Consider the following 26,873-nt stretch of genomic DNA (forward strand, 5'->3'; position numbering starts at 1 on the left):
GACAAAGCTTAGTGTTGTTGGGACTGGAGGATTTCAAGACGCCTTTTCTCCTTCTCCTCCCTCTCCTCCTTTTACCCTATTTTTCTCACTCTCCCTTCCCCTCCCTCTTATTCACACATTTATTCAAGAAATTGTGTCAGTTATGAGTCCAACGCTGCAGAGCAATACAGGAGTGAAGAAATACAGCCCCGGTCTCTGCCTGCACAGCGCTTACAGCTCGGTGGTCTAAGGGAAAGATCTTGCTCTTTAGGCTAAATGCTAAGAGAAGCCCTTAGATGATGAATTACCTTCCTATTGCTATTGCAACAAAGCCAACTCAGTGGCTTAAATGCCACAATGTCTTATGTTGCAGTTCCGGAGGTCAGAAGGTCTGAAACTGACCTCCCTGGGCTTAAATCCAGATGTTTGCTGGCCTGCATTTCTTCTGGAGGATCTAGCGTGAATCCATTTCCTTATCTCTTCCAGATTCAAGACATTCTTTGCCAGTGGCCCCTTTCACCACCTTCAAAGCCAAGAGCACAGCGTCCTCAACTCTATCCTTCTCTGACCCTCCTGCCTCCATCCTTCCCTTATGAGGACCCTTGTGATTACACTGGATTCACCTGACCCTCTCCCCATCTTAAGATCCTTAACCCAATTACACCTGCCAAGAACATTTTGCCATGTAAGGTAACACATTCTCAGGTTTGGGGGATGAGGATGGGGCCACCACTGCTTTGCCTCCCTTAGATGCGTTTCAAGACAAGGTGTCCCCTAATCCTCCTACACTGTTGGTGGGAATGCAAGCTGAGGCAGCCACTCTTGAAAACAGTATGGAGGTTCCTCAAAAAGTTGAAAATAGAGTTACCCTATGAGCCAGCAATTGCACTACTGGGTATTTACCCTAAAGATACAATTGTAAGTGATCTGAAGGGGCGCGTGCACCCAAATGTTTATAGCTGCAATGTCCACAATAGCCAAACTATGGAAAGAATCTAGATGTTCATCAACAGATGAATGGATAAGGAAGATGTGGTATTTATATACAATGGAATATTACGCAGCCATCAAAAGAAATGAAATCTTGCCATTTGTAATGACGTGGATGGAACTAGAGGGTATTATGTTAAGCGAAGTAAGTCAATCAGAGAAAGCTAATTATCATATGATCTCTCTGATATGAGGAATTTGAGAGGCAGGGTGGGGAGTTGGTGGGGTAGGGAAGGAAAAAATGAAACAAGATGGGATCGGGAGGGAGACAAACCATAAGAGACTCTTAATCTCATGAAACAAAGGATTGTTGGGGGGTGGGGGGTAGGGATAGGGTGGTTGGGTTATAGACATTAGGGAGGATATGTGATATGGTGAGTGCTGTGAATTGTGTAAGTCTGACGATTCACAGACCTGTATCCCTGGGGCAAAAAATACATTACATGTTAATAAAAATAATTAAAAAAAAAAAAGACCAGAGTCTTTTTTTCAGGAGTCCCCTGATCTGATTCCATAGGAATTCCATAGGAATCAGATCACGTGTGGGAAGGTAGAACATTTCAAGAACAGTCAATCAAACACGGAAATATATCTGTTAGGATAGGGCAGAAGTGCAGGGGAAGGCGGAGGGGCTGGATTTGGAGCCAGGACAGCCAGGAAGGAAAGTTATGTCATGTAGGGAGGTCTGGAGGCAGGAGTGAAGGGCCCTGCGACAAACCAGCTGTGACCGGCAAGCGTGCCCGCGACTGTTGGGGGCTCACCGATATCACATGACTGAGTTCACACAAAGGTAAGTGGAGGTTATGGACTGCTCTCAGAGGCATCCCTCACAGGCTCCATGCCCTTTCTCTCCCTCTCCCCTCTCTGCAGCATCCTTGGAGGCGCCAGGTTGAGGCCAGCAGTGTTCTAAGATGGAAGGAACCTGGGGCTCTGAATGATGGTGCAGAGTCAAGCTCTGAGTCCCACGTCTGCCAACCATGCCGCCCTGTGACCCGCATAAGCAATTAAGGCTCCCTGACTGATGCAGTGAAAGGGAGGCGGGTACGAGAGATGGCACCTGGGTTTCTGGCTTGAAATGTCGGTATGGCTGGAAGGGTCAGCCATTCCCCACAGTGGAAAGAACCTGAATGAGAAGCAAATGGTGGTGGGCACGAGGCAGGCTGGAGCTCAAGGGTTTCGTCTGGAGGAGTGTGTTCAGTTTGAGATGGTGCCAAGAGCCAAGTGGAGGTGGATTTCCCACAGGCAGTTAGATGAAAGTCCGGAGTGCAGACGGGGAGTGGGAAACTGGGGCAGGAGAACAGGAGTGGTCAGCTCAGGGAACAAGGAGTGCCCAGCACAGGGAGGGATGCTAGGTAGGGCCACGGACCTGGACAATGGGTCTAGTGAGAGGGTGTGTGGCAAAGAGAAGAGAAGAGGATACGGCTTGTTTCTGACAGAAGAAGGAATGCAGCATCAGAAGAGGGGCTGGCAAAGAAGGCTGAGGAGGGGTGGCCAGAAACCGGGGACTCCCAGGCCAGGTTAGCAACACAGCAGACAGGAAAGCATGCTTCAAGGAAGACATGGTCAAATACATCAGTCGCTGTTCCCCTCCTCTCTGCGAGTCAAAAATCAGAATGGCCGCTCTCCCCTGGGAGAACTCTCTGCTTGAACATCCCCAAGCACCTCTCCTCTAGTTCCCCAGTTCTACATGAGGCCCGTCTCTGCTCCCCTGGCTCAGTCTGTTCCCCAGCCCCACCCCACCCCCCAAAACCTGAAAGGCTCTGTGGAACCTGGTCCAAGGAATCCAGGTGCTTCAGGGATCCTGCTCGGGGCAGAGCGCCGAGCACACTCAGCATTGGGGGGTGGGTGTGGCTGCTGCTCATACCAAGACACTAAGACACAAAGCAGCCAAGGAGACGCAGTGCCTTGTGACAGCAGGAGGGGAAAAGACCATTTGGGCACACTGAACAGCGAGAGAATACAAGGACCATTAGCCTCGACTGGAACAAAATAAGGAGCTAATCGCAGGTTGTCATGGTGATGATTTTGTCCAGTTCCACACAGTGTTCAAAACCCATGAGACCAGGGGCACCAAAGGGACTCAGACAAAGATGCAGTCCTCCCTTTGAGGATGCTCGGGTAGTGTTAGAACAAGCCCCTCATTTTAGCACAATTCAAGGGTAAAAAAAAAAAAAATGATTCCATTTACTGTAATTGACTTTCCAGCCAATATTTCTGATCCATAAAATGGGAACCAGCTGTGGGCTCGGTGCTGGGTGGTGGGGAGGTTGTTGGGGAAGGAAGAAGATGCAGTCCTCCCCTCTGGAAGTCAGCCGCCCTCAGAGCGGGGACCCCGGAACACCACAGGGAACTTGCCAGAGGTGCAGCTGTTCAGTCCCCACCAGACCCACTGAGTCAGAAACTCTGGGGCTGGGTCCAGGAATTCTGCATTTTAACAGCCTTCCAGGAGGTTCTGAGGCAGGCTGGAGTCTGAGAACTACGGGGCTAAAGGAAAACCAGTTCGGACAGAAATAGAACCTTTTGTCGGAAGCGAGGGTCCCCGTGGACCCTCTCCCCATCCCATGTTGAATGCCTGTTCCGTCTCAGAGCAGCTGGGAGAGGTGGTCAAGAAGGGCTGGGGAGCCTGGGCCCGGCCCTCCTCCAGGCCTCTCCTTGTGCGGTGAGAGTGGAGGTGGGAGCTGGGGCGAAGCACTCGGCACCCCCGGACAGGCCTCCGAGGCTGGGGCAGAATAGCAATGAGCAGGCTTCCTCATCTTCCTGCCAAATCTCCCTCCTGCCCCAGCCAAAGCCACCGCAGGCCTCTTTCATCTTCTCCAGAATAGGGGGACCCCCAAGGAGACCACACCCAAGCAGCCCCACTGAAACGCGGGGAAGACCTCCAGGCTGACGGAAGCCCGCAGCCCCGCAAAGCGGAGGTGCTGACTGGACCCACCTCGCACAGGCAGGCCCCTCGGGCTGAGCACAGGGAACAAAGCGGGCCGTGCCTGTGACTTGTGGGCCCGGCACCTCTTCAGAGTGGCGATCCCGTTCCCACGCACAGGACTCCTTTCTCCTCTCTGGGCACAAGAGCACTGCCACACAAAAGCACCCCCCTGGCTGGGATAGCAGACCTGGGTCCTGTCCCAGAGCTGGCTCTGGCACTCCGTGTGACTGAGCCAGTGATGGCCACCTCCAGCCTCAACCTCTCTCTGGGTCACATGACAGAGCTGGACTCGGTGTTGTCTCAAGTCCCATTTAGCATTCAGGGGCTTGGGATGAGGTTCAAAACCGCCAATCAGGTCGCCTCAGTAACGGTCCCGAGAAACATCTTTAAAACACACCCAGGATGTTGTGAACAAACCTCGCAGTCAGCAAGCCTGTTTTCACTCTGCTGGCCTCACCTGGTTTTTGTACCCTCTTCAGCTGGCTGCCGAGCGCTGGCCCCACTCCCCACCCTCATCCGGCATCTCCCTGCCCCTTGGCTTCCACCCCGAAGGCCACTCTGGCCACTATCATCCCATGTTCTCTTTGAGGTGTTCCAGTGACAGACAAGAGTTGGGGAGGAAACAGTTAACCTTCCTGGGAGCCCTCCCCGCCGCAGTGGACACACCTCAACCTGGCAGATCGGTGGCCCCATTCCAATGCACTTGCTTCACTGGATTTAAAAGATTATAGGAAATATACGAAATACATAGAAATACATTTTTCAAATACAGCAAAGCATGACTGTGAGTTCATAACTCATGGTTACTAGAGCAAGAGAGTTTTCCTTTTTTCTCTTTCAAGTGCACTTCAGAGGCATCATTTGACCTCTGGCCAGAGTTCCATGCGTGGTGCATGTGCTTAGGGGCAGAAGGGGCAGGAGAGGGGAAAAAAAGGGGTGCAGGGGGAGGGCTGGCCTCCCAGGTCACCCCAGCGCAGACCGGCAACACCATGCCAATCGCCAATTCTCCGTGACATTCGTGTTTGACTCTTGGCTAGGAACGAGCCCCCAGCCTGGCTTACCTGAACACGGAGGGCTGCTCTCTTGTCCAAGACGGCACGAGCATCAGTGGCTGCTGTCCTCTGGCCACAACAATGGCTCTCTAACTTGGATATACTTTAGAATCATCTGAAGGCTTTTACCACAGACCTCCCCACCAAATGCTGATTGCATTCGTCTGGGAAGGGCCTGGCTATCAGCATCTTTAAGTGCTCCTGGGGGTTCGAAGACACTTCGCAGAGCAAGGAGATTGACTGTTGCCTGGATTTCACAAGCAGGTTTAATACGAAGCCAAGAAGCCTGGCTCGACGGCAATGACAAGGATGCCCCCAAGGACCTGAGGCTCGTATGGAGCATGTGGGGAAAACAAAGGCCCCTAGCAAACTCTCCCCTGTCTGCTGACAGCAAGATCAGTGCTCCCCCAGAACTTGGCACTGGAAAGATGCCCAGAGGCCGCCTCCTCTGAGACCCGTTCTGCTAACCTCAGTTTGTACAGAAAAGCCCCTGGTGACCACTGGACACTCCCAGGACTCCCGCCTGCCCAGCCCTGCCTTCTTCCCACAGCACTGGAGCTGGGGCCTCACACCCTTAGAAACACAGATGCCCTTTAGCCTTTCCGTAGCCAAGTGAAGTGCAGGCTTCTAGGGGGTGCACTGAAGAACCCCCCCCCCCCCACCGCTCCTAGTTATCTCTCCAGCCTCATTGCAACTTCCTCTGCCAAGTGATATTTCACTGCACAAGGGGGAAGGGTGCAGTGGATGGTCTCGCTCTGCTCCTCCTCTGAGCCACAGTGCAGTGGTCAGCAGCAAGGGCTTCGGAACCTCCAACCGCATGTCCCAGCTCCTCCCTCCCTGGCTGTGTGACTTACCAGGTAACGGGCTCGCAACCCGATTTCTTTGAGTCTGAGAAGCAGCAGCTATAAAACGGAAGGGAAAACTCTGCCCAGCCCATAGGTGGGTGAGGTTTCATGAGCCACCCTGGGCAGCTCCGTGGAGGGGGAGATTGAGAAACTGTCCGTAGCGAGCTGCTACAATCCCCGTCTCCCATACTCATGGCTCCCTTCCTCCCTCTATCAGGTCGTCTCCCATCTGGAGCTCTTGCTCCCCTTCCCATGCTTCTCCATCTGCCCTCTGCAGCCTGGATCTGGTTCCCAGCCCCTCCTCGAGTCTTCCAGAAAGCCCTTCCAGATTGTCCCAAACTGCAGTTTCCTGCAGAGAACTCCACAGTTCCCCAGAGCTCTGATCTAATGGAAGACGGAGACCCTAGAGGCACTCCACGCCCTAACACGACGACTCTCAGTTACTCTAACATCTTTGTTGAATACTTAGCAAATGCCACATAACACCCTTAGCCTTTCCCACGATTGGAATTTAATGCAATAATCCTACACGGTAGATATTATTTTTTAATCCTCCATTTTGCAGACAGAATAAATGAAGGGGTTAAGTGCCCTTTGCAAGGTCATATAGCAGGTGAGGGGGGCTAGGGGCTCAGTGTCTCATATCCTTCTTCCAAGGCAGTGGATACCAGGAGTTGAGGGTACAGAGTACCCGAATACAAGTTTCACCTCTGCCTATTATTTAACTGTCTCTAAGCAAGGGGCATAACCTCTGTGGGCAGCAGTTTCCTCATCTACAAAATAGGGGTGATAATAGACCCCACACCTAAGGAGCTGCAGTGGGAGAAAAAAGCACTAGCACAGTGCCTGGCACATGGTAAGTCTATATAAATATTGACTATTAATATGATCCATCTCACCCGCTTAATTAATAGAGAAGGTTCTGAGGCACAGAGAAAGAAAGGGCCATGGAGGTAGCAATCCAGCTAAGCCCTCAGTCTCCTCTTCTTTTCCACCTGCTGGTTGCCTTTTGGCTGTGCTTTGTCCTACAGAGGTAACATCTCAGCTCTGTCCTATAGAGCCCCACCCTATGACTCAGAGTAGGAAGATAGGAAGAGGTAGGAGAATCTCTCTTTAGGCAGACCATGGGAGGGTGTAGACTCCTCTCTCCTCTGGGCACTCAGAGTTAGAGGAAAGCTTGCTTCCAGGAGACCCCTCTATACCCTGCCTCTTGCATGCCCGGCCTGAATGCCCCTTCCTCCTTGAAGCCCTCCCTGATTCCACCATGTCCACTCACCCTACCCAGCACAAAGCACTTTCCCCTTCCACTGAATTCCCACTGCATCAGCTCCACCTCTGCCACTGGCATGACCTCTCTGAAGTAACCAGGGCGAGCAGGATGCAAACCTCTGTCTCTACAGTCCCCTGCCTGTGGCCTTGCCCTATTCTACCCAGGCCAGACACTAAGATTCCAACTTGTCATATGAGTGAGTGAGCAAATGAGTGGGTGAGTGAATGAATGAGAGTGACTGAGAGTGAATGAATGGGTAAGTGACTGAGTGAATGAGTGAATGAGTGGGTAAGTGGATGAGTGACTGAGTGAGTGAATAAGTAAATGAGTGAATGGGTGACTGAATGAATGAATGCGTGAGTGAATGAATGAATAAATGGGTGAATGAATGAATGAGTGAGTGAATGAATGAATGAGTGGGTGAGTGAGTGAATGAATGAATGGGTGAATGAATGAGTATATCAGTAGATGAGTGGATTTGTTCCATAGGCCTGGGGTCCCTCACCCAAATCCAGGTCTGAGGGGGACTTGTGGTCAGCCTTGACTCACAGGGCCCCTGGGACCCTCAGCCAGACCCTCTTGATAGGCCACCCCAACCCACCCTAATTCAGGGTTCCACACACAGGGAGGTACTCTTTCCCCTCCCCACCTCTTACTGCTGGGGTTCCCTCAGCCTAGAATGTTCTCCCTGCTCATCCATCCTTCAGCTCTCATCTGCCAGCAAGTGCCTGCTTATCCCTAAGCTTCGCTCAGGAGTTTCAGCCTAGCTTCTCATTGGAATGGCCTGGGGAGACTTAAAAGATCCTGACTACAACGGACCACGGTGCTGATTTAATGGGTTTGGATTGTGGCTTCAGCACATTTTTCTAAAAGCTCCCGGTGATTCTAATGCGCAGCCAGGTTTGAGAACCAAGGATCTGGTTTAAATACCACCTTTTCCGTGAATCCTTGCCCACCTTCCCCAAAGAGAACTCCTTTCTTCCTCTTCTGAGCATTACCTGGTGGTGAGGACCCCCTCCCAACTCGCACTGTCCTGCCCCCTCCTGGGAGGGTGTCCAACCTTACATCCATCTCGCTCATGCCTCTGAGAGGACACCCCTGTGGCCAGGCCCTTGTGTCCTCTCCCACCCCAGGGCTCCCCAAACTGCTGTGCAATTAACCCACACGTGGCTCCCCAAGTCTGGTCCCCACCCCACCTCTACCCTTCCTTTCTGGACGCTTCTCACTACACCACCCCAAGTGTATCTGAGACCCGTGATGAAGGCGCCATGGCCCTGGGCTGGGAGGCAGGACACCTCAACCTGCCACTCACTCCAACCCCTGTGTGGCCTAACGAGTCACTGCTACCCAGGCTCCCCTCTTCCCATCTCCTCGACTAGAGGTTTGGACCAGGTACCCTTTTGGTCTCCTGCCACTGTGTGCCCTTCTGGGCCCCCTGCTTCAGCTTCTCTGGGTGGTGGGACCTAGAATCTACTTTCGGCCTCGGTTAAGACTGAACCAGAGCTCGGCCCAGAGGGAGAGGCCAGCATGACCGGGAGCTTCATTACCAGTTAATGCTCACTGACTGTACGGGGAGCTCAGCCCGCAGGGACCATTACATTTAACTGGGCTGCCGATTAATCAAGTATTTAAACAGATGGTGCTCAGAAGAGCTCCTCAGAAATGGGGAGGATCCAGAGGGAAAAGTCAAGCCCTCCAGTGAGGGAAGGGAGCCCCACCCTCCAGCAACTCAGGCACAGGTGAGGTTGGCAAGGCCACGAGGGAGGCCCCGGCCCCAACTCCGGCCCCAACTCTGCAAGCTCCCACACACCCCACTCTGTGGGCCTGAGCAGACCATCTGCCCAGCGGGGAGTCTGCAGGAGAGGCCTTACACAGACCTCTGGTTCTCAGCCAGGGTCCCTGCCATGTCCTTGGGACACTTGGAAAAGGTGTGGAGGATTTGAGGTCATCAATGGGATTGGGGATGTTCTGGGCATCTAATGGGGAGAGCTATGATTGCTAAGTGTGCTGCCGTGCATGGCCCCATCCAGCTCCAGGAAGCAGTATCCTCCCCTCTCCGAGTGCTAACAGCAGCCCCAGGAGAACATTTCACCCAGGAGGCTTAGGAATGGGGTCCCTGCTGCAGCCTTGTTCTCTGGCTTCTGGTGGAGTGAGCACAGGAAGAGGGAAATGACCCCGCAGTGCCTGCCCTGGGTTAACCAGGTGCTCTCCAACTCGGCCACTGGCGACAGCTGTGTCCCTGTTGCCACCAGGGCCAGGCTGCTTGCTAACAAGCTCTCTAATAGCCACTCCCCAGCCCAGACACCACCCCGCTCCCAGACCCCAGGGGATCAGAGGCAGCCATGTCCAGCCGCCCAGAACAGCCTCCTCCAGAATGAGGAATCCGGGGTAGGATGTCCCAAGGAGGGCAACCCCAAGGTCACTGCAGATCCAGGACTCCATCACCCTGCAGGGTTTCCAGAAGGACCCAGGTACCGGTACCCTCAACCACTCTCTACAAAACGGCCAGAGGCCCAGATGCCAGTTTCGAAAGCCTGGCCAGGCTGTGCTGGGAACTCGCTGACCTCCTCAGCACCCCACTCACCTGGGGAGGAGTCATTCAAGCCCATCAGGTCATTTGCCCTCTGGATCTTCTCCAGGCACATGGCTTGCTCCTTCTTGAAGATGCAGTCAGAGTGCATGGCGGTGGCCTGCGAGGGACACACGGGACACATGGGATGGATGGGAGGAGCAGGCAGGAGGTTCACAGACAAACCCTGCTACCTCAGCCCCGGAGCGATGTGGGGTGTGGGGTGGGGCAGAAGCAGGAAGAGGATAGTGCCAGAGAGATTTTGGGGCCAGCAGAGGCCCCAAATATCATGAGGGCTCCTCTCCTTCACCAATTCAACGTGTGGCCATCGGTGGCTTCCAGCCTTCCTTGGGTCTCAGTTTCCATGTGTTATAATAATATTAGCAAACATACACGCAGCATTGTCCTGTGCGTGTGCATTATTCTGTCTTATACACACACACACACACACACACACACATATATATATATAGCTCAGGAGCTCTACAAAGTAGGTGCTTCTCATCATTCTCCATTCAACAGATGTGAACCCTAAGCACAGAGATGTTAGGTAACTTTCTCAAAATTACTTAGCTTAGCAGACTGTGCAGTGAGGACCAGAACCTAGGCAGTCTGGCTCTAGAGACCAGGGGACTAGCACTGTACTTCAGGGGAGCAAGCAGGGGTGGGAGAGAGAAGGGGCTAAGGGAGCTCATCCTCTCTCCCCTCTGGGGGCTCAGGAGGCATGCACCCTCAGGGGCTGTGGGCAGAGGAGCACTGGTTGCATTCAGCAGGACCTACGAGCTGCTCTCATTCCCTCCTGCCCCCATTTTACAAAAGTGGAAACCAAGACTCAGAAAAATCACATGTTCCTGTCCAAGGTCACACAGCTGGTTAGTGGTGGGCACTGGATTTAAGCGTAGGACCAAGTAACTTCAAAGTCCACGAGAGCTGTGTTCTCGTGCTGGGGCAGGGACGGTTCCTCGAGGCGACGTCTGTAAGCATGCCTGAAGGGGAGAGTCCTGGGTCCTTACCATAGGCAGCAGGAGGAAAGCAGCCAGGGAGGCCTGCAAGATGCTGGCCATGATGCTTCTCAGTCCGGACGGAGACTCAGGCCAGCTATGCTTGCCTCCCGCTCAGAGCAGCCGCTCGCCAGCCCCACGGTGTCTATGGGCTGGAGAGAAAGGAAGGCATGAGTCCTGTGGGTCCCCTGGCAGGGACAGGTCTTCCTCCTGACACCCCCGCTTATCTACAGCAAGGCTCTCAGCCTATCAGAGTAAGCCCCCTCCCTGCCTTGGTCTATGCGTTCCTTACTCCTCTAGTAAACAAATATCCACTGAACACCTACGCAGAGCTCGGCACTGGGGATACAATGCAGGGCACAGGGGCTCAGGCCCCCATCAGGCCACCAGAAGGGTCTGCATGGCTTTCTTCTCTGTAGCAGACAACTGTCTCCCCCAGCTCCCTCCACTGTGACAGAGTTTTCGCCAGCATGCCCCCCTAGAGAGGACATTACTCGCTCCTTTCCGCTCGCAGGTGCGGGCGTTTGACCTACGGAATACCGGGTGGGGGGAGGGGAGGGACAGGTGCCACCTGCAGACCCCCTGTCCACGAGGCAGCACCCGTTCTCCACTTCTGCTCTTTCGCCCTGCCTGAATGCCAGAGCCAACCCCCGGGCCGTGGGAAGCCCCACACTGAGAGGAATGGGATCACCGCGAGCGCCCCACCAGCCTGGGAGACCTCCCTAGCTCCCGGCTGCTACGTGAGAATGAACTGCTCCTTGACTCTCGTGCCCACCACAGAGCATCGCTTCATTCCAGCTGCCGGGCCAGGGCTGCTTAGACGTAACCTCCTTTCACCCCGCCTTGGCCCACTGGGCCTCCAGGAGAAAGCAGTGGTTGCTGAAGAGCATGCTCCAAGGAGGGCAGGTCCCTGAGGATGAGGGTTGCCAATGGGGACCAGACAGGGGACCGGAGTCCAGCGGGGAGGGTGTGGGGGCCCTGGCATATTCCCGAGGGGGAGAGTCTGGTCTGCTTCTAAAATCGATGGTTAGCACACATTCCCTTCACCCCAGCAATTCCGCATCTGAGTATTTACCGAGAAATACTTGTACTTGTCCAAAAAAAAAAACACATGCAACGGCAGTCACTGCAGCATCACTTAAAATAGCATCCACAGCAGAAAAGGAAGCAACCCAGCATCCATCAAGCAGACCCTGTTAACAGGCCCCAGCAGCCATGCAAGGGAATACCACACAGTCATTTAAAAATTATTATTCACATTCCTATTAAATCATTATTAAAAGGATTCAGTTGGCAGGGGTCAGAGCCCCCACCACAGGTGCCTGGGCTCAGAGACCCATGGCGGGGGGTGCACCCCAGCTATTAGTCTCCATATACACCACTCCCCCCTCCCTGGGCAGAGCTGCCGTGATCCTCATTCCTTTTGTGCCCTTGGCTTTTTGCCACCCGTGTGTCCTCCCTCCCTCTCCCCTAGCTTCTCTAACCTCACTTTGGTGACCAGCAAGTATCCAAAAAGGAGAAAGCAAACAAGCCGCAGGATAGCTCCACCAAAGGGGGACCCTGTCTTACCCACCTGTTGCTCTACTCCTCAGGGCCCACCCAGAGATGCTGAGGAAGGCCTTGGGTGTCCCCAAGAAATGCTCGGAGAAGCCCAGGGGTCCCTGAGGATGCTGATGCAGGCTTTCCCCTGCGGGTCAGGAAGGATGGGCAGGCTGGGGGAGCTCTGGCCCCAGCATCCCGGCACCCCAAGGCACCAGCTGTGCCAGACTCTCAGGCCTGGGTTTCTATACAGGACCCTCCACAACTCTACTGGTCACGGGCTACTTCTGGCATAACCAGGCACTGCTGGTCCCCAGGGGCTCGGTCAACCCCACTGAGGGGGGTCAACCCCACTGAGGAGCCTAAAGCCCTGTGTGCTAATTCCGGAGCTGACCCTCTGACCCACCTGGCTGGGGCAGAGGAATGCCTGGTCCCCTGCCCACAGCAGAACCTGCAGGCTGTCTCTCTAGGCCAACAGAGGGCTTAGAGAAGCCACTGCAAGGCATCGAAAGCCTGAGATCCGCAGCTGACTCCTCCCCACCTGGGACAATATCAGGCCAAAGGCCGGTGAGATGTGAAGTCAGGTGGGCCCCCCCCCCCACGACCATGCTGGGTGGCTTTGGAACCTCCGTCAGCCCATCTGGCAGGGCCACCAGCAGCCTCAGCCTGCAGGCGACACCTGGGCTTCGGCCCCCGCACCCAGCCACAGTCTAGACCCTCGACTTGTGTGGGTCTCAGCTGTCTTAGCCAGGGGGAAGGTGACTCCTCCTCTCAGCTCCCTCCGGGCCAGCAGGGCCCAAACAAGAGCCGGAGAAGGAAAATGGGTACACAGCCTGTGTCACCAAGTGGACACAGTGCTCCTTCCTCAGGGGCCACCTCTCTTGTGCTCCCAGCAAGGTGCCACCAAAAATAGGGCCAGTGGCTGTCTCTGTCCCTTGGGGGAGACCTCTGCCCTGGGGCACAGAACAAGGTTCCTGGAGAGGACATGTGGCAAGAGCACTCAGCCATGAAATCGGGGCTCCCTGCTCTCAGCAACACCCTGAGATGGCAGTGGCACTACCTGCCTCCTTCAGGATGGGGACCCCGCAAATGGAGACCTGCCTCCCCCTCTCTGGCCCCTCTTAGCCCCCACTCAGCTTGGACCACCCATCAGAACCACTGAGAAGCGTTTAAAGATACCCCCGCCCAACTGAACCACTGCCTCTGGGGCGGGGGCCCGGATATCAATGCTGGTTTTGGCTCTCCAGGTAACTCTCACAGAGAGTAGAATTTTAAAATCCCCGTTTTGACCTTTATTAGAACTCAGAGAGCTGGCCCGGGAGAGCAAGCAGCTTCCACGCCTCTGGTTGCTCTAGGGGCAAGTGGGGGCACCAAGCAGGCAGAGAATGAATCTGTGTTTGAGAGCTGGCTGATTTCTATATCCTCTCTCTCTCTCTCTCTCTCTCTCTCTCACACACACACACACACACACACACACGCACGCACACACACACACAAATACATAGAAACAGGTCCATAGAGAAGAACACAAACATACGTCAACGCCACAGAGTCAGAGAGACATTTATCCCCAGGGGGCATCAGTGCCCTGCCAGGCATGGAATACACAAAGGTAGAGACCCCTTCAGGGGCCGACAGACAACTCCGCACACACTCACACACACGGCCCTTCGCGGAAGCACAGACGCACACGCAAAACACAGAATAAAGACACGTACAGATGCAATCAGACGGCAGTGCCGGGATTCACCTGCGTTCGTCTGATCCCCGATCTATGTAGTAACACACACCCGAAGCGGCAAAGGCATTCAGACACACAGAGGCAATGAAATACGTCTGGACTCAGGCCCGGGCGCATACACACACACATACGCACATACCCACGCGAGCACGCACACGCTCACGCACTGGCACGGGAACGCCAGACTCGCGGGATGCCCCTGCCTGCTCCCAGCAGGCCCGCTGCTCTGATGAAAAACAAGTCAAAACAGAGGCCCCCCGCCAGACCATCCCCCAGCTCTGCTTTGTCACTAGGCTGCCTGGGCCATGAGGGGAAGCAGCCCAGTGATGCAGGGTGGAGGGGCTGGGGTAAGCTCAGCTCAGGGTCTCATCTGGAGCTAGACCCGGGCTCCCCATGTCCACTGTTGCCCTCTTTTTTTTTTTTTTAATTAAGATATAATTGACATATAACGTTATCTTAGTTCCAGGCACACAATGTAAGGATTTGGCATTTGTATATATTATCACCACAATAAGTTAACATCGTCCCCGCACGGTAACGTGATTATCAACATGAGAACTCTTAAGATCTAGTCCCTTAGCCCACTTTTGCCACTTGTCTGCTCTCCCCACCAATCCCCGGCCCACTGGACTCACCCGCGAGAGAGCGTGCGGGAGCTCTGGGGCCTTGATCTTTCCACACCCCCACCCTAGCTGGGGGCCTCGGGGGTCACCTTCTCTAGCTTCTCCAAGACGATAGTCTCCTCAGCTCCTTCTGGCACTTCTGCCCACCCCGCTGTCCATGCTCTGACACCTCCCGGCCCCATCCTTGTTGGACAGCGCTCAGAGTTTATGGCTGGAGGCCACCTGCCCTTGAACCTGCTCCCCTTGTGAACTACAGGCATGTGCCCTGAATGCATCCCCTGGGCCTGCCACCTGCAGCCCCGTCAGTGGCTCCTCCTCCCCCTTGTCCTGGCTGCCTTCCTCCTCAGCACTCCCCCAAAACGGCCAATGACCCTCGCACAGGACAAGGCTAGGCATGGCCACTGCAGCCTGTGGTTGGGCTCTCGCCTGCCCGGCCCTTTCAGCCCAGCCACGCAGCTGGCGCAGGACAACCTGGTCACCACTATTCTTAGGCTCACTGTCTTGGGTCCAGGCTCTGCTGGGGCAACTGGCTTTTATAACTGATCTGAGAACAATTAAACTCGACTCCCCGGCACTTACGGTGATGGGCATGGAGACCATTCTGCTGGAGTTTTAAGCCTTAGCCCTTCAGACAAGCCAGTTTTTCCTGTGCCTCAATCTGACTGTCTGTAAAATGGAAATAACAGGAACGCCTATGTCGCGGAAGTAAACTACGGAGCACACAGCACAGCCTGGTTCCCAGGAGGGCCGTGTGGGGATTAACTGTTAGGATTCTTACTACTCTGTTCAGGTTTTTGTACCTCTTGCTGTCACCTCCATCCCCATAGCCCTGCATCCCTTTCAAAATGGCAGCAGCAGGACCGCTGCACCTTTATTTGCTCCGGACTAACATTTATTAGACACTCAGTATGTGTCAGGCACTCTTCCAAGCGACCAATTTGCATTAACTCCTTTCACCTGCCCGAAACCTTGAAGCAGTTACTAGCATTATCCTCATTCTATAGCTAAGGTAACTAAGGCACAGAGAGCCCAAGTAACTTCTCCAAGGTCACACAGCAAATATGTGGTAGAGCTGGGAAGGGAACCCAAGCAGGCTGGCTCCAAAGCTTATACACTCCATCCTTACACTCCCGCCATTCTCTGTCTCTCAAAAAAGGAAGATCAGCTCAGAACTCATTGTATGTTATTAGTGATCCTTCTCACACCTTTGGGTATTGGTCAGACCTTCTGGTACCCTCTGCCCATACTTCTACATCTGAAATATCTTCCTTGGAAAGAGTTCATTATAGACACACCATTTCAAACCTGAGACAGATTTTCAAGGCCATCTTCCATTATTACTACTGAGTTGCCTGTGGGGAGACTGAGGCCAGAGAGGGGAAGATAGATCCCAAGGTCACACAGCCCAGAGGACTGGAGCTCTGCCAGCAGGAAGGGATGTGTGACAGATACTTGGTCTAGAGAGGAGTCGGCTCCCCTGTTTACACTCAGGAGGCCCTCTTTGGGCCCCACCAGCCCAGTGACTGATGGCAGCAGGAACAGACAAGAGCAGCCGTGTCCTCCCGTGAGCCACTGCACCAAGCAGACAGGAAGACAGCATCATCAGTCAGCACACCGGAGCCAGCGGTGACTCACTGGGCTCCCAACGTTCCCCATGGAGTGGGAAGGGACTCTGACACCCTCCAGCCACTCCCCAGGCCCCACCACCTGCAGGACACTTTCTGCTGCACCCCAGCTAGGGATGGTCCCGCCCCTGGGATGGGGTGTCACCCCCTCTGGCGGCTGGTCGAGGGCCCTCAAGGGAAAGCTCTGATATCTTTCCACCATGTCCTTCCGGGCCAGCTTTTGCTGGACACCTCTGCAGTGAGAGGGTAGCACTCCACCTTCCCTTTCCCTTGGGCCATATAGCTCTAGGGGCTTCTTCTGCCCTCATGGGGCTGAGGCCAGCCAGGCTACCCCCTACTGAGCTCCTCAGGCTACCCAGCATCCCTCCCTGTCATTAGGCAGTGCCAAGCCTAACATGAGACAGATGACCCATGAGAAATGGATTACCAGCTTCCCTTGTTCACCACATATTCCTTTTTAATGCACCTAAGCAGGCTGGCCCCCCACTTCCTCCTCTCCCTCCCAGGGCAGGAAACCAGGGAGGAAGACGAAAGATAAAACGTTACCCAACCACCCCACCCCCGCCAAGTTTACTCCTCAAAGGAAGGGAACTACACTTTTTTGGGGGGGGGAGGAAGGAACAGGGAAACCTCCAACACCTTTTTCCTCCTCAACAGGGTCAGAGCTGATGAAGGACAGAGCCTAATGTCTAGGTAAAGGGCATCCTGTCAGTGGCAGATTAATCATTAACACTGATGTGCCTCTGGGTGTTCAAACCTTCCCCTTCCAGAGCCTGGCCACTGGGGTGGGTGACAAAGCCCAGGTCCCTGGAAGGATCCCTCATGATTCTACCCACAACCTCCACTGGGACATGTGGGAAACCGGGGCTCAGGGCACGGAAGGGCTGGGCTGGAACTCAAGAGTGGATGCTGGCAGCGTTACCCCATCGCCCCTGTGAGGGTCTGAGGTCCTGAGAAACCAGGAGGCTTTCCCAAGGTCATGCAACAGAGGCCTTCCAGCTGACTGGTCCAGGCAGCTCAGCTGATCTGGAAGGGGTGCAGGGAGTTCAATGCCAGGGAGAGACCCGCCCTCCTCCATCCCTCAAGAATGAGAGGCCATTTTCTGGATTCAGGGTAGAGGTGATGGTGGCTTGGGCAGGGGAAGGGCAGCTAGAATGGAAATAAGGGAACAGAATCTAAAAACACAGGGAAAATGGGAAAGGAAATTCTCCTTGGCCAACCTCGGGGAAAATGGTAGGAAGGAAATGTCAAAAGGGAACAGGAGACAGAGGAAGAAAACAAAGGCAAGACCTGGATCACCACATAGCCTTAAATCACAACCTGGGAAATGTGGAGAAGCCTACAAAGCAGCTATGTATTTTTTTTTTTTTTTTCCTCAGCCAAGCCTCTGCAGTGCCCATTTGTCAGGGCAGGGTGGGGGTGAGGAGATATGGGGGGAGGTTGAGGACAGTGAAGGCAATGCATTGCCCTGGGATGAGAACATCCAGGTATTCCTCAAGGTCAAAGCCACCTCCTACCACCATCTCTAGGAAGCCCACCCTGTTCTGCATCTGCCTCCACTGATCTCGCCCTTGTCTGAGAGCCACCAGCCCCAGATAAGGAGACCCTCCCTCCTGCTGGGGCCGTTTTGGGTCCCGTTCTGCTCACTGTGAGTTTCAAATCTTGCTGGAAACATGAGACATGTCCAGGGGTCCCTGCATCTCCCTCCTGGTGGAGGTGGGCACAAACCTGGACACAGAGGCTGAATGGGAAAGGGGACGCAGGACCTATCTGGTGAGCTGAAGGGACATGATGTCATTTCATGTCCGTGAATGTTATCTTTCCAGGTGTCCACAGAGCAGATTTACCACACAGACACAGCGAAGGCCTGTCTGGATGGGGTGCTGAGGCCAGGCAGGGAGCCTCTCCTGGCACCGACCCACTAAACAGATGGGCACTCCGAGCTCCAGGCAGAGTGCAGGGAAGCATCCAAGGCTCCCTAGGGCAGCTCAGGCTCCCAGGACCCAGGCCTCCCTCCCTTTAACTGTTAAACCACTTTTCTTCTCTAACCTTCCGTCCTACAGTTTGGCAAACACTTCGAGCAGGTCAGACCCAGCCTGTCAGCTACTTCTGGCCAGCCAGGAGCTAAGAATCATTTTTACATTTTTAAATGGTCAGAAAAAAATTAAAATACTCATATTTCATGTCACATAAAAACTATATGAAATTCAAACGGCAGTGTCCCTAAACAGTTTATCAGAACTAGGTGTGTTCACTTGTTTTTGTATCATCTATGGTTCTTTCCCACCAGGACAGCAGGACGGAGAAGCTGCCACAGGCAGAACAGCCCGCCAAGCCCAAGTATTTACTACCTAGTCCTTTACAGAGAAAGTATGTCAGCCCTCCATCGAATCTCATGCCACACATGCACTTTCTCCTTGCAAGTCCATGTGCCTCTAGACTTTCATTACAGGAGACTTCCGTAATCTCCCTTGGGCAAGTGTCTGAGTCCCCAGGTGTGCCCAGATCTAGGTGAGACAGTGTGTCCCAAGGTCCCTATGTCTTTCTGCTGTTGCATACCCCACCCCAGCTCTCTGGCAGGTGTCGTTGGAAACCTCCATGCCTTCTCGGCAGTGTGTCACTCCCTCTTTGTGTGTCACTGTGGGGGTGGCTGTCACCATGTGCCTCTGACAGCATCCAGGGCTCAGTACAAATGTCGCCGCTGAGGAGTTTCCAAACCTGTACGTTGCCACGCATCTGGACCACTAGGCCCAGCACGTTCAGTCTCCGGACTCAGATTCATCTGCTCAGGGGCAGCTAAGGTTTCCAGGGCCTTTGGCCCTAGCAGTGTAGAAAGACCCCAGGCAGCCCTGTTTGGGATATCAGACCTCTGCTCACACACCTCCCGAGACAGGAAACCTACTGTCACTCCCAGTGTGGGCTCTATGCTGGGTGGCTCTCAGGGAGGCGAGGCCTTCCTGGCACTGAGCGGAGCTCCTGCTCTGTGTTTGGCACTCCTCGGTTCTGCCCTCTGGCAGACAGCACAAAGTGTCCTCCACTGAATCAGCGCCAGCCCTCGGTCAGTGAAGGCTTCGTCCCTGGGAGGCCAGAGGCCTGGGACACTCAGTCTGAGGCCACTTCCCCGGGAAGAAAGCCACTCTGTGGCCTGAGCTCTTGTTCTCCCTGGCCTCTTAGCTGCACATACTAATCTGTAAATACCCATTTTGTGTGTTTGGTTTGTCAACACGAGTTGAGAGAGTGTCCCAATGTAGGGGCATGGTAGGGAGAGGTGACCACATGAAAAAAAGGGGGGGGAGTATTTCTCCAATCAACCCCCTGTCACCCTGAGCTTTACACCAAAGGGGACTTCCATGGAGGCTTGAGCCTGATTAGCCCTCAGTATGCAGGGAAGGGTCCTTGAGAGGCTCCCCACCGACACCTATCCTCATTGCACACAGGGCCAAACAGACCAGAGGGAGCCTGGCCCAGATACAGACCCACCAGTGAATCATCCACAGAGGAAGGGACGGGGTCCACATCCCTGGTAACCCCATACACCTGTTGATGGATTAGCTGGAAGATTTGGCCCCAGGCCCACCCTAGTGTGTTCTGTCTCTGAGCTGTTGTTCCAACCGTGGTTTGTATCCAGACAGGCCCCTTTGCTTGCCCTCCCCAAGGTCAGTGGGGAACAGGAGTCCCAGATTCAGTGGGGCATGGGGGGGTGGGCTCTGCCTAGCCCACCTGCAGCCAGCATCAAACTGAGATTGGGGCCTCCTGAGAAAATCTGGGTGCTGCTGCTCCCCACGCCCCCCCCCCCAAGCTCATAGTTTTCCACTCCCTTCATTAGTTCACATCCACTCAAAAGCCTCTAGCCCAACCTGATGCTTGTCTCTCTCTGCCCAACAGCAGTCCCAAGGCAAGTGACCACCCAAAGACCCTGCGTATTGCCATCCTATTCTCCAGCCACCCCACACACAGGACTGTACACCAGAAAAGCTAAACGCTTTCTTTTTTTAAGGGTGGAGGGCATTGCTTTATGGGACACTGTAAGGCAGGGGTAAAGTCAGGGAGCCTCCAATAAAAGCATGGGAATGGTCTGGAGAAGTCGCAGGGGTCCACCACCCCTCCACCAGCAGCTTTCTAAGGGGATCTGAACTCCTTCCAGTGGTGAGGTTCCATTCCCCAGAAACGTGTGAAATGCAATCAGCTTCTGCCCAGACTCCCTCCTGAGCGGCTAGCTCCATCCACTGGAGCCCTGGCCCCCTCTTCTGACCTGCTCAAAGCACCAGCCAACGACTGGCCCAGGATGTGGCCCCCGCCTCCCGCAGCTGCAGCAGGAGCCTGTGCCTTTAAGGCGGCCGGCAGGGGTCTCGGACTGGCCCACTTTGGTCCTGCAGGCCGAAGCTTTTCTCCCACAGCTCCCCTTCGGCGTTTTCTTCGAGACCACCTAAGCCCAGGCATCAAGACCCCATCCCATATGCTCCGCGAGAAACCAAGAGAGGATGCTCTCTTGAACAATCCCGAACGTGTCACTAGAGACAGACATTCTAGGCTGGCCCCTACCCCCACCCAGCCAGCACATCGCTTGCCCACCCCTGAGACCTCGCGAGGACCGCAGCACCCAGAGACCCTTCAGGATTGCCTTCCCGATCCGCGTAGGCGCGTCCGCCGGCCTTGGGAGTAGGGAGACAAGTCCCTCTGGCCGCAATGCCTTTCCTGCCCCTGGTCCTCCCTCTGGCATGGGGAGGGGCGAGAGATAGCTCCCTTGGGGCTGCAAGGATCGACTGCCCCAAGTCTAGCCCAGATATTGGGGGGTGGGGGGGTGGGGGAGGGGGCGTTGTCAGACTGTCGCGCAGGAAGGGAGCAGCAGCGGGAGGGGGCTTCATTTCGATTTCCGCAGGTTGGCCCGCGCTGGCCCCGGCCCCCTATCCGTCGGTGAAGGACGAGGCTCGCGGGGATCACCGGGCTGGAGGAAGGGGTCCGCTGTCCCCTGGGGGGGCCGGGGGACGAGGGTTCTGGATCGGGAGGGGGAGCGGGGGGGCGTGGATGTGCAGGGGCGGCTGGGCGGCCCTTACCTGCTCACAACCGGGCCTCGCCGCGGGGCTGCGGGCTGCGGGGCGGCCCGGGGCACACTCCGCGGGGAGGGCGCACAGCGGAGAGTCCGCGCCCCGCGCCGCCCGAGGATGGGGAGCGTGTCCGCCGAGGAGCGCGCGCCGAGCCCGCCTCTCCGCGTCCGTGTGTCCGCGGGCGGCCGGTGTCCGCGGTCCCTGCGCGGCGGCGTGTGCGTGTGCGCACGCGGGGACCGCGCTCGCCTGGAGCCGCCACCACCGCCGCCGCCGCCGCCGTCAGTCACCGCCCGGGCCCCCGAGCGCGGCGCCCCCCGCCTGCCCTCTGCCGCCCCGCACTGCGCGCCGCTCGGGCGGCTCTGCCCTGCGGGAGAGGCGCCGCCTCCTCCGCGAAGCCAGGCCTGGGGAGGGAGGGAGGGGACCGACCACCGCCTCCGCCGCGCACTTCGCAGAGTTAGGGGCGGGTGTAGACCAATGGGCGCCCGGGGGAGGGGTTAGGCCGGGGGTGTGCGGGGGAGCGGGACCCCGCCCGCCGCGTTCACCAGGCCTAGAGACAGACATCAGCCAGAGCTTTGGCTGAGACCCCTAGGCGGACGGTGCGGAGGCAACAACCCCCTCTGTCGCCCGGGCTTCCGCAGCTCAGAGTCCGGTCTTCCCTGGGGCACATTTCCCTCCTTTCCACCCTCCCCAAGATACCTAGAATAAGAAAGTTCTCTACCTTCTTACTTCCACGTCCTCAGGAGTCCCTGTCTGAGACTGTGCTTCCTCCTCCGGGAAGCCTTCCTTACTTACGGGGCAAGTCCAGACTCTGGTTGGGTTACTCTTTGCCCCGATAGCTTGGGCCTGGGAAGGGCAGCCAGCTTTGGCCTGGCTGGATGAATTCAAGTATGACCCCCTGGAGAACATCTCTATGGCTAGAAAGGGACAGAGGGCTTACAACAACTGAACAGTGACGCTGCTCTGGAGTCAGACTGCCTGTGCTCCAGTCCCTGCAGAGTCAGGGCTAGCTCTGAGAGCTTGGGTGAGTGCCTTGACTTCTCTGAACCTCAGCTTCTTCACCGGTACATGGGAACACGTACCCATCTTGACAGCAACATTAGGTAAGAATGGTACATAGACCCCATACCAGGTTTTCACTGATTTTATTTACTCATTAATGAATAAATTAATATTGCTACTGTTATTGTAGTCCTACTCCACCTCTTCCTAGTACAGGTGGATAAATGAGGCTTAATGAGGGGAACTGAACTGGTCAAGGTCATGTCGCCAGCCAATAGTGGAGCCAAAGCCTAACTGAAAACAGTTACCCACTCCCAAAGTACTTTACCCTGCCCACTCACAGGGTCCCAAACCCCTCCCCCACTCCTCCTCACCCCAGGCTCCTGCCTGCCCCTGCTATGGTCACACCCCACGCCTGAGCACCCCAAGAGCTCTCTCCATACCCCTCATCCATAGTCCTGCAACCAGGCTGACCTTTCTCAGTAAGTTATTGTCCAGCCTCCCCTGGGCCAAGCCTTGGGTGTGGCCGCCTTGTTAAGGAAGCCTCAAAGAGAGAGGAGGAGGAGGAGGAAGAGATGAGTGTTTCCTTGGGGATTCCAGTCCAATCGAGAAGAGGAATCCATAATGGATTGGAGACTTATAGAAAGTAGCTGAGGCCCCAGAAAGAGGCAAAGAGCTCCCAGACTCTCTTTCCTTCCAGTCCAGGAAAACTTCCTGGAAGAAGAGAATGCCAGTCCTTCTCTGTGTCAATAAAGAGTGAGACCTCCCTAGAGAGAAGAGGGCCAGGTGCTGTACCAGAGTTTGACAGACAGACAGACAGACAGGACCTCCCCTTCTGGACCTGGCTACCCTCCTGCCTAGTTCGTTGCCCCAGCCCCTGGGAGTCTCCCTTCTTTGCTATGAAGATCAAATGAGATGCTGTGTATGAAGGTGCTCTGTAAACTGAAATGTCAGCAGAGGGAAGGAAAGGCTGCCTGGAGTCTCCGAGTCAGGAGAGAAGCAGGAAGTTCAGGATGCCGGGGACCTGGGAGTGTGGGGAAGGGGGGAAATCAAGAGTAACCTACAGCAGGCCAGCTCAGCCTGGAAAGGTCAATGGCCAGGGTCCCAGAAAAGGTCCCTTTGTCTCTGAGCTTCTTCATTCTGTTCCAGGATTATTCCCTTTTCTCTACCTAGTGTTCTAGGTCCCACTCAAGGTTCTGTATCCCCTGTTGTCTCTTCTGTGTCCCCACATGTATGTCTTCTTGTGGACAGTGAGCACTTTTGTTAATTGGTCCTGGAGGAGGGACCTCTCCAATTCTCTCCAAAGTGCTGTAGGGACCAGCCAGCCTTGCAGATGGACTCTAATCCCAGCCCTACTAAGGATCATCAGCCTGGGTGAGGCATGGAGGTGACCATCAGAGCTCAAATCCAGGAAGGTTGTTCCCTGTGAATGAAGTGCCTGAGACCAGAGGGACAAGAGTCCTAGGATGAGGACACACAGACAACTTTTCCATCAGACTGGGGACCACAGCCTGTGTCCCAGTGTTCACCTCAGTGGTGTTCTACCCGATGGGCAGCCTCCATGATGCTGGGGGCCCAGGCTGGGCTCTAACGGTCCTCACTCTTCTAAGCTTGTCGGGGCAGAGGCTCTGGTCTCTCCCAACAAACATGGTTCTCCTTGAGCAGCAGCTAGGCCAGTTGTTTCCCCAGATGACAACTCCCCAAGGACAGAGTCAGAGTCTCCCTGCTTCTTCTGAGGCAGCCAGCCCATTCTCACCCTACCTGCCAGGCTTTGGGAAGATTGGAGGCTGAGGACCCACCCTTGGGAATGGTCTCCTCCCAAAGGACCCCTTGAGTTGCCTTTTCTCTCCTCCAGAGGGAGGCTGGGGGTCGTCCCACAGCCTTTTTCCTATCCGGAGGGGCTCACTGCCTTAGCTCCGTTCCACATGCCAGCCAGTCAGGCGGGCGGTAGCTGAAAAATACGGCTTTTAATTGAATTTTCTGAGACATGGCTGAGGGAGATGGATGCCAGGCTGCCCTACCCAGCATTCATCTCTCCTGAGCAGCAGTGCCCTCTATGACTCCTGATCCCCCAGCCCAGCCCAGCCCGCCCTTCTGCTGCCGCTCCATCAAGGAGAACAGCACATTGGAGGACACGGTGGCATTTTCATTACAGGGAGCTGACATGTGCCAAACGCTCACCTTGCCTTGGGCCAGTGTTTCTCAGCTCTCCTGGTGCTCCTGAGTCCCTGGGGAGCATTAAAAATATACCCATGCCCCAGCTTCACCACCCGAAGTCGCTAGAGGGTTGGTATTTTAAAGCTCATTCTAACGTACAGCTAAGGTTCACAATCACTGTCACAGGCCCTCTGCTAAACACTTTACATACAAGCATCCCAAGGTGGCATGCTTGTGTGTCTGGCACTGGTTAACATGTGTCCTGCGATACTGTCCCTCGGCCTGGCAGGCAGCCCAGAAGTATATACATGGTTTTGTTTTCTATATGCTCCAAGGCATGAAAAGGATGGGGAATAACTGCCTTACATTATTTAACCCAATTAACTCATATTTGGGGAATGAGCCCTGAATGCCAGGCCCTAGAGTCCATGTTTCTTTTTGTGGAGGAGAAAGTACTGATCCTGGGTCCGTCCTCATTCAGGCCAGTGGGAACCAATAGACTAGATTACACAGGCTGGGGGAAAGCTTGATTCCGAAGGCCCTCTGATCACTCCTGCACCTGTGCAGGACCCAGAAAGCCCCAAGGGCACAAGGGAATGCCTGCTGGAAGGCCTGGAAGCACAGCAGGGCAAAGCAGCAGGGAAGTTCTGGAATGTTTGGCCCCATGCAGTGTATGGAAGCCATGCCCATTGCCCCATAAAGGTCCCCTCTCCCACAGATACATGGGCTCTGGGGACACTGCAGGCATTAGGGCTCAGGCTCCCCTGAGATGGTAGCCATTCCATGAGCAGACCCCGCAGGTCAGGTACACTCTGACCCCTGCCCTCCCATCTGAGGTCAGCATCTTCATCTGATGAGCCAGTGCCATCAGGCACCTTTTAAGTTACCCTGTGGACACTAGGTCCTTAGGACCCTGGGGGTTCTCTGAAAAACCAAAGCAATGAACGTTAAGGCTGCTTAGATCCATGGTTTTCACACCAGGCTCCAGGAGCTGTGGAAATCCTGCCTCACCGCAAGCCTGGAGTACAAGAGGAAAGGAGACCCATCTTCAGAGCTAAGCAGTCCAGAGTCCTCTCTGTCCTGTCCCCCACAGGGCATGGCAGGGGATAAGGATGAGCAAGGGGAGGACTGTCTGGAGTAGGGGGAGGTGGCACCAGGGAACCAGAGATTTGGAGCCCTGAATTCTAAGTGCCGATGTGAACAGTTAGCAATCCATTTCACAGACAGAGCCAATGAGGTTCAGGGAGCAGAAATGACTGGCTTCAAGTGACAAGGCTAGCTAGTGGCAGAGTTGGGCCACAAACCGGCTCTCTGAAATTTCAATACTGGGCTCTCTCCGCTCAAGCATGATAACTCTTAGAAAGGAAAGTGGGAAATGTAGGTGTGTGGGAAGGCCAGTGGCCAAAGAAGTAATCTCTTGAAGCTCAGAGTAAAAGTGAGAGATGGAGCCTCCTTCCACCGTGTTTACAAATACTCAAATGTATTTGTGCTCAGATGTGCAGACTCCTGAATACACATACTTGTGACACATAAGTGTACTTTGCGCACATACACATGTGCATTTCCATCCAATCTCTGCCCGGAAGGGCAGACACATAGGGTCCAAGCATGCACACGTGCACACGCACACGCACACACCAGGGACCCAGCCACAGACATGTGGTATCAAAGTACATCTTCTCTACCAAGGTAGACATGCTTTCTCTCCTGCAGAATTGCATGGAGGCAGTAGGCCTCTCCGCGGGGGGGATGGGGGTGGGGTGTAGCTTCTTCGCTGTCAGACAGTGACATTTCTCACTCACCTCCAAAGCCCCCTCCCCTAGGAACTCAGCTGTTCAACCATGGGAGCTGAATACCCATCAGGGGACGGGATTGAAGGCAAATCAACTCCAACGCAGCTCTGTCTGCAGGGCTTTTCTTTCCTAATCCCTACCCCCATCCCCTCCTCCCTCTTTGGCACACTCTGAAGTTGGTGTGTAGTCCTCTTCTGCTGCAGAAAGGACCCCTCCTGGGCATCCTACAAATGGGCCATATTGTGTGTGTTCAAGAGCCCTGTGGTGCTTGCCCTGCCCTCTGATGGCTAGGGGCTCGGTCACTGCCCTCAGTCTGGCTCTGGCTCCTATGGGGACAGGCACCCGCTCCCCTCTGCCCACTCTCCCCGCCTCCTTGTAGATCCCACAGTCCAAGCCAGGTCCCACTTGCTCTGGCTGCCATTTCCTCGGAGCCAGCTTGGCTGCCTTGAAAATAACAGCGCACTAAACCCGCCCCAAGTCCTGGCTTTAACGCAGGCCCTAGGCGTGCATGGAGGTGTGGAAATTGCAGATAATTCGTGTGGGAGGCAGCAGCACGCATGAGGCTTGGATACAGCTGTTCCCAGAAAAGCAGCTCAGGATAATAGGGGCCTGTGACAAGCTGAGCCCTGACTCGGTGTTGTGCGAACGATGCTGATAATTATATTAAAAGTAGGGCAAATAGAATGTTCTTTGACGACCAACTTTGGGAGCAGGTTGGCAGC

The 26,873-nt window shown here is 55.0% G+C and overlaps 1 protein-coding gene across 5 annotated transcripts in view; it reads right to left on the minus strand.

Annotated features, from left to right (window-relative positions):
• Window positions 1-21,652, minus strand: part of ADCYAP1R1 (ADCYAP receptor type I) — a 58,045-nt gene extending 36,393 nt beyond the window's left edge. For 2 of the 5 annotated variants that reach the window (XM_032305054.1, XM_032305053.1), the window contains exons 1-3: window positions 21,212-21,648; window positions 10,642-10,781; window positions 9,644-9,749 (exon numbers count right to left, since the gene is read on the minus strand). In XM_032305054.1, the coding sequence (XP_032160945.1) occupies window positions 9,644-9,749; window positions 10,642-10,692 (157 nt within the window). In that variant the 5' untranslated portion in view covers window positions 10,693-10,781; window positions 21,212-21,648. Of the gene's footprint in view, window positions 1-9,643; window positions 9,750-10,641; window positions 10,782-21,211 lie in introns of all 5 variants that reach the window. The other 3 variants (XM_032305052.1, XM_032305056.1, XM_032305055.1) reach the window with 3 other exon arrangements.
• Between the last annotated feature and the right edge of the window lie 5,221 nt (window positions 21,653-26,873).

The sequence above is a fragment of the Mustela erminea genome, chromosome 11, assembly GCF_009829155.1.
Source record: "Mustela erminea isolate mMusErm1 chromosome 11, mMusErm1.Pri, whole genome shotgun sequence".
Lineage (NCBI taxonomy): Eukaryota > Metazoa > Chordata > Mammalia > Carnivora > Mustelidae > Mustela > Mustela erminea.